Genomic DNA, 7529 nt, shown 5'->3' on the forward strand with positions numbered 1-7529 from the left:
GTATCTTAAATTATCCTTATTTGGAACAAAATTCAAAACTTAGGATCAAATGTGTCACAATTGAAAAGACAGGGACCAAAATGACACAAGCCCCAAACTATAGGAACCGTTGGTGTAATTTGTCCTTTTAAGTATGTTTAGATAATGATCATGTAATGAGTGATTGTTTTTATTGATGTTTTTCAATGGTTATTATGTAATTAATGGTTGTATTTGTTGTTAACATATATTTTTGAATAGTTGTTATGTAATGGATGAAATGATTTTAATTTTAGATTTTTTGATTTAATAGATTTGCTTAATATTAATATTAAAGTTGTCACTATACTTAACTTTTGAAAAATAAAAACTAATTGAACGAAAATAAATATCAAAAAACATTATTTTAAAAAATTATTTTTGCCTCTTCAAAAGATAAAATTATATGAAAATGACGTGTTTTTAATTTTTTTCACTAATTTAATTTTTAGTTTCTTAGAAAATTTTACTGAATATAAATTCTAAAAATCAAACCAAATTAAAAAAATCTCAACATTATTCGTTAAAAAAATGTCACTACATTTCAAACAACATGGAAGTTAATTAACACAAAATAAGTTGTATAACAACTTTAATCTTAAAATTGACCATTTACAAAAGAAACATATTTGATTAGCCTCGTTTAGAATAAGATTTAAAATTAAAAGTTAAATATATCAAAATTAAAAAATTAAAAATTAAAATGATACAAATTTTAAATAATAAGAATGATTAGTGTAATTAATCCATTTTGGAATGGTGTAAATGGAGACTCCCCTTAAGTGGCAAGAGATGTAAATAAGAAGAGGGAGAAGGGCAGTGAGAAAAGCCAAGACCGCGTCCAAAGGGGTTGCAAGTTGATGATCCCACTTGCAAAGTCCGGCGTAAGCCTGTGCGTTATAAAGATCAACCATTCTCTGTGAAGAATGACCATAACTTATACATATTTTACCTTGCAAGTGGACAAAACTGTTCAACAAAATTTCTCTCTCTCTCTCTGTCTCTCTCTCTCTCTCTCTCTCTCTCTCTCTCTCTCTACATATACATACACCTCTTCATATTATATATAACACCTCACAAACAGCTTATTTCCAACCTTTTTTTTTTTAATCTTTAGAGAGAGAAAAGAGATAGGAAGAAGAAATGCCTACGTCTCTGCAGCTTCACAGAATCAACACCACCTACCCCGCCACCACCTCCGCCGCCGCCGCCGCCGCTACCACCAGCAGCGACATCAATTGTAACAAAAACTCCCAAACCAGTATATGGCGAGTTCACCCTTCTATCTCCGTCCCTGACGACGCCAACCACTACCACACCCACGCCGTGGGCTCCAACCAGTGCTGCTCCACCGTCGTCCAAACCATCGCCGCCCCCGTCGCCGCCGTCTGGTCCGTCGTCCGCCGCTTCGATAACCCCCAAGCCTACAAACACTTCCTCAAGAGCTGCCATGTCATCGTCGGCGACGGCAACGTCGGCACTCTCCGGGAAGTCCACGTGATTTCGGGCCTCCCGGCGGAGTCCAGCACGGAACGCCTCGAAATCCTCGACGACGAGAGACATGTCATCAGCTTCAGCGTCGTCGGCGGTGATCACCGACTCAATAATTACCGCTCCGTCACCACTCTCCACCAATCGCCGACCGGTTCCGAGACAGTTGTTGTCGAATCATACGTCGTTGATGTACCGCCCGGTAACACGAAGGACGAGACCTGCGTGTTCGTTGACACGATCGTTCGGTGTAACTTGCAGTCACTGGCTCAGATCGCCCAGAATTTAGCGAAAAGTAACTGTAAATCGTCATGAGATTTTCGTGATTTTTGGAAACCAGAAATGGAAATTCGTGATTAGCTTTGCTTCTGAGATTCAAATTTGTTAAAGGTGACACAGTATATGACATTATGGTTGGTTGTATTTTTCTGTGCAATCTGTTTTTTTTAAAAATGTGCCTGCGTTATTGTCACTGTCACAGACTCACAGTCATGTCTAATGTTTTTCATTTTATTTTTCTTGGGAATTTTTTTTTATATAATATATATACATTGTGAACTCTCTCCCAAGTTTATTTCATCATGTTCCTTGATTTGTTGGATCTCTATCTTTGTATATGTTATATATTTGAGATATTTCTTGAACATCAATAATTCACGCTCATGCATGCATTACTTCTAGAAAGATCATTTACAAATAATTTTTTTTTTTTTTTTTGTAAATTTAACTTATACTCTGTGTTTTGGTTTGAAATAAATAATACAATTAATTATGTGATTTTGTATTAAAGTCATGTTTGTATGTCATTACCTTTTAGGAAAATGATATATAGTGAGTGTTTGAGAAATTGGTTATTTTAGTAGGATATTTTAGTTTTTGATTATTTTCGTAGGTTAAAATTTTTATGTTTGGAAAGATGATTTGATTTTTTGTAGTTGGATGTGATGTTTGTCAGAAAAAAAAGTGAAATGATTATGGATTTGATGTGACATTTTGTCTTATTGACTATTTTAGTATATTTTATCTTTTTTGTAGATTTTAGCCCAAAAAGCAAAAAATAATCTTTGCCAAACAAGTCATAAGTCCACTTTTTATATTCAAGAATTTAATTATCAATCAATCATATTCTTTATACATCACTGGATCTAGAAAGTAGGTTTAATTTTTGAATCTGAATAACAATACTCTACTTTTTAATAGTGTTATCGAATTAATATGATGTTCCTTGTATATATCTTATATGTAGTGTATGTGTAAATAAAATGTGCCTACTAGTACAAATTCATTAGTGTTGAATAATTCAATTTTGCAAATTGTGATATTGTTTTGTACAAAGGAATTGCCCTTTATTTAATTTAGTGAAATGTTACGTGCTAAAAAATTAAAATTAAAAAATTCTGTAAATTAAATTTATAATGTAAATTTAGATTAAATAGTGGTAAGTCACACCCAAAATAAATTAGATTACATATTTCAAATATTGAACACTTTTCTAAGTACTCAACAGTATTGCTTGCTTTAATATTTTTCACTACAAAAACCAATGTGTGGGGAGTCTAAAGGATATGTATTAACTATTCATATTTTAGTTATTCAAACAACAACAATAATAATCAATTAATTTTTAGATATGATGATATTTATATATTTGACAACATAGTTGAAAATATCTTTCACATTATATATGTATATACACACACATCTTTGTATGGTATCAATGATTACTTCATTTTGAAGATATGAAGCCATTATTTGTTTGGTACCCTAGATGTGATATTGAGATCTTTCATTGAATACCTAGTGGCAATGTGCTCTTTTACATGTACTTGCATGAAAAATAAATAGCAATATTAAACTTGTTAATAAATGCTATTGATATTTAATTTTTCATTGATTGGGAAGATGGATGGGTTTTGGTGCTGTCAAATAGTGCAGCATTAGTTATTTATTATTACTCAAATTTCTTCTATTTTCCTTTATTTTATTTTTGCATCAAAATGTCAAAGAGTTTGCATAGATGAATGTTTTTAAAAAGGAAAATGCTAAATTCAAATGGAAGAACTTTAACTATTTGTTTAACATTTTTAACAAAAAAATTCTTTATTGATGTATGTTTGTATCTCCATCTGTACTTTAGTCATCAATAAAGTTTATTTTTTTGCTAATAAGAAAAATAAATATGTTTTTTTGTAACTTTTTTAATCATCAAACCATTTGTTCAAAAATCATATGCTAACAATGTATATGTGATCTCTACAATTACCCTCACCAAATAGTGGTATCATATTTTTACAAAAAATTAAACTACATGGTCGATTCATAATTGTACCAATGGTGATGCATGAGTGCAAGAAATTAATATTTCAACCGTATTAAGAATGAATAATGATATATATTTATGGAGGTCCATATTAATAAATACACATGAAATCATTATCTTTATATCTACTGTAAAAAATTGAACACAACTTGTTAGGACCAGACGAGTGCTTGATGGGGTCTTATGGCTCATTATAGGCCTCACATTGTTTTATCCCTTCGTTCTACCCTCATGTTCCCTTTTATAATGTTGAATGCCATTATTTGGTTATCTTTCCCCACACAATGTTTTCTTCAAAATGCTCTTGCTTCTTCAACTTTCTCAATTCTTAGCATGACACCATTTGCCATCAAAGAGTCTGTCAGGACTGATTGGCGACATACTCTCTTACTACTGATCTATAGTTTTATTTTATTAGTGACTAGTGGTTGGCATACGCCATGTGTGTGGTATTCAAATAAATAAAAATAAAATAAAATACTTAGTATATATCGTGTACTGTTGAAGTGGTAAGAGTCTTCTTCATTTGATATGATGCTTTAAGGTTCAAGTCTCACTCCTCTCATCTATTTGAGTTATTTATTTATTTTAAATAGAAAAGAGTGGATACTTGGCAACATAAGAAGCCTATGCTTTAGGACACTATAAGAGCTGTTCACTTTATATATAGTATAGTATAGATAGATAGACAAATATTCATCCCGACGAGTCTAATTGGTGTACTCTTCCTGACATAAGATCTTATCATGGGTCATCTATTATTGTGGGAACATAATTTTGGATTATTCATGTGGCCTAAGTGATTAGTCGAGGTGCCACGTTGGTGATTTTGATTGGTCGAGATGTGGTCAGACCACATCTGAAAATTGAGATGTTTAGATAAGGATTAGAGTCCTAGATGATGATGGGCTCTTTGTCAGGATAGGTGAGGATTGATGAAAGAGTTAATCCTCATCCAAATTGGAGGAGTTCTTAATAAGTGATATCCTATAAAGGATAAGAGTCCTATGAGACTTCTAAGGGATGAGGGCACTAATGATTATAAAAGGTATGCACCCCATGGGTATAAGGTACGCTTTATTTGATGTTTTAATTTGTGAACTTTGTGATTAGGTTGTTTGCTAGTGTCGATATCTTGTGAGGTAAGTTGACTGATTTGATCGTTGGAGTGCCCCCGGATGGACGAGCCACCGGTGTTTTTTGTCTTCTTGTGTGCAGGTGTTTGGCTTCTTTATTCTTCTGTGTGCTCTACGGCTAAGTTCCTTAGATCACGGTTAGGAGATCTAGTTCGATTGCGAGGTCAAAAATCAACACCACAATTTGGCACCGTCTGTGAGAACTTAGTCCAAATAGATGGCCAACATCGTGCAAGATCAATATGTTGGTGACGACAAGTCATGATATCAGTCGGAGGAGCACCCTCTAGCATGTTGTGCAGTCGACATGTTGGGAGGTCTAACAATACAAGTTCCATCACCTTAGTATGATCGAGGTAATAGAATTTAGAGGCAGTTGTGGAGACATAATTTTGGGTTATCTACGTGGCCTAGGTGGTTAGCCAAGGTGTCACTTGGGCAATTTTGATTGGCCAAGGTATGGTTAGACTACATCTAAATCCAAGATGTTTGGATGAAAGGCTAGTGTCCTAGATGATGATGGGCTCTCTGTTTGGATAGGTGAGGACTATTGAAAGACTTAATCCTAATCCAAATTGAAGGAGTCCTTGATAAGTGATATCTTATAAAGGATAAGAGTCTTATGAGATGAGACTTCTAGGGGATGAGGGCATTGATGATTATAAAAAGTAGGCACCCCATGGGTGTAAGATAAATCGATTGACTTGATCATGGTTGAAGTGCTCTTGGGTGGATGAGCCACTGGTGTTTGTTGCCTTATTGTATGCAGGTGTTAGGTTTCTCTATTCTTCCGTATGCTCTACGGCTAAGTTCCTTAGATCATGGTTAGGAGATCTAGTTCAGTTGTAAGGTCAAAAATCAACACCTACAATTTGGCACCATTTGTGAGAACATAGTCTAAATAGATGGCCAAGATCATGCAAGATCAGCATGTCGGTGACGACGAGTCATGATATCGGTCGGAAGAGCACTCTCCAGCATTTTGTGCAGCCGATATGTTGGGAGGTCTAACAATATAGGTTTCATCACCTTAGTATGACTGAGGTAATAGAACCTAGAGGCAGTTGTGGGGACATAATTTTGGGTTATCCATGTGGCCTAGGTGGTTAGCCAATGTGCCACTTGGGTAATTCTGATTGACCGAGGTGTGGTCAGACTACATCTAAATCCAAGATGCTTGGATGAGGGACTAGAGTCCTAGATGATGATGGGCTCTCTGTTTGGATAGATGAGGACTACTGAAAGACTTAATCCTAATCCAAATTGAAGGAGCCCTTGATAAGTGATATCTTATAAAGGATAAGAGTACTATAGGGGATGACGGTAGTGACGATTATAAAAAGTAGGCACCTCGTGGGTGTAAGGTACGCTTTATCTGATATTTTACTTTGTGAGTTTTGTGATTGAGTTGTTTACTTGTGTCGATATCTTGTAAGATAAATTGATTGACTTGATTGTGGGAGTGCTCTCAGGTGGACGAGCCATCGGTGTTTGTTTCCTTCTTCTGTATATGTGTTAGGCTTCTCCATTTTCCTGTGTGCTCTATGGCTAAGTTTCTTAAATCTCGGCTAAAAAATTTAATTTGGTGATGAGATCAAAAATCGACACCCATAATTATTTTGATCCTTTTGTCTTGACTTGCCTCGTATGGACTTAGTCCTAGTTAGGATTTTTCTACCCATTGTAGTAACATTTGTTTTTGTTACAAAAAATCTAAGAAATGGTATACATTAAAATACTAGTTGTTGCAATGGAGGAATCGACCAACAGCTGCCTCCCAACTTGAGTACTCTAATAGATAATTCAACTTGTTTGCAACTTGTCGTTACTTTTTTTCTTCCCACTCTCTTTCTCTATCTATCTTTTTCCTATCTTTATTTTTTATATATGTTGGTGGAGTTTGGAAGGACATGAAAATGAATTTGCAAGTTGGTTTTGCAAGTGGGCTTGTAATAAGGCTTTATAATCAACCCTTCGCAATTTGTTTGCCTAAGCATGCTATCCACGCCTTTCATTTCATTTCATTTATTTATTATGATTAATATTATAAATCAACTTCACAAGAAGAGACATATCATATCTCAAAATCTTCAAAACCACCTTCCAATCTCCCAAAGTCATCTCATCAATTCCTCGTCTGTTAGGATTTCATATTTCAACATATTGATTTTTTCCTTTCCTTTTCTCCCCGAACCCGCCCCACCCAGCAACCCCCCCCCCCCCCCCCCCCCTTCTTAAATAGAGTTGCAAAATTCTATTTTGACATTAACTAATACCACTTAAAAAGATAACAAAAAATAGATTAGAATTAAGTAAACTATTTTCATCTTTCAGGCCCCCCCGCCTGCCCGCCCAAAAAAAAAAAAACCTACTTTCATGGGAGTTGCAAAAACTCCCGTATCATCTGTGCTATGCATTTTTTTGTGGATATGGGATTGCTGTTGCCTTGTGAGGAATTTGTCATGAATTTATTTTGATAATTCAAACTGTTAAATATTATAATGTTTATTGAGTAGATCATTTAAAAATAAATAAATTACACAAACATCTATAGCTCCCTCAAA

General features: G+C 34.6%; 1 protein-coding gene across 1 annotated transcript; it reads left to right on the forward strand.

Annotated features, from left to right (window-relative positions):
• Nucleotides 1-851: 851 nt before the first annotated feature.
• On the forward strand, nt 852-2078 carry LOC114315763 (abscisic acid receptor PYL4). The gene has a single exon (XM_028262364.2). It carries the CDS (start codon nt 1162-1164, stop codon nt 1822-1824), a length of 663 nt encoding a protein of 220 aa, XP_028118165.2. The 5' UTR covers nt 852-1161; the 3' UTR covers nt 1825-2078.
• The last annotated feature ends 5451 nt before the right edge of the window (nt 2079-7529 follow it).

This window comes from Camellia sinensis, chromosome 8 (genome assembly GCF_055761805.1).
Source record: "Camellia sinensis isolate YWXY chromosome 8, ASM5576180v1, whole genome shotgun sequence".
Classification (NCBI taxonomy): domain Eukaryota; kingdom Viridiplantae; phylum Streptophyta; class Magnoliopsida; order Ericales; family Theaceae; genus Camellia; species Camellia sinensis.

Bases quoted from the DNA above. Each gene is read 5' to 3' on its own strand.
- LOC114315763 (XM_028262364.2), top strand. From the start codon at position 1,162: ATGCCTACGTCTCTGCAGCTTCACAGAATCAACACCACCTACCCCGCC.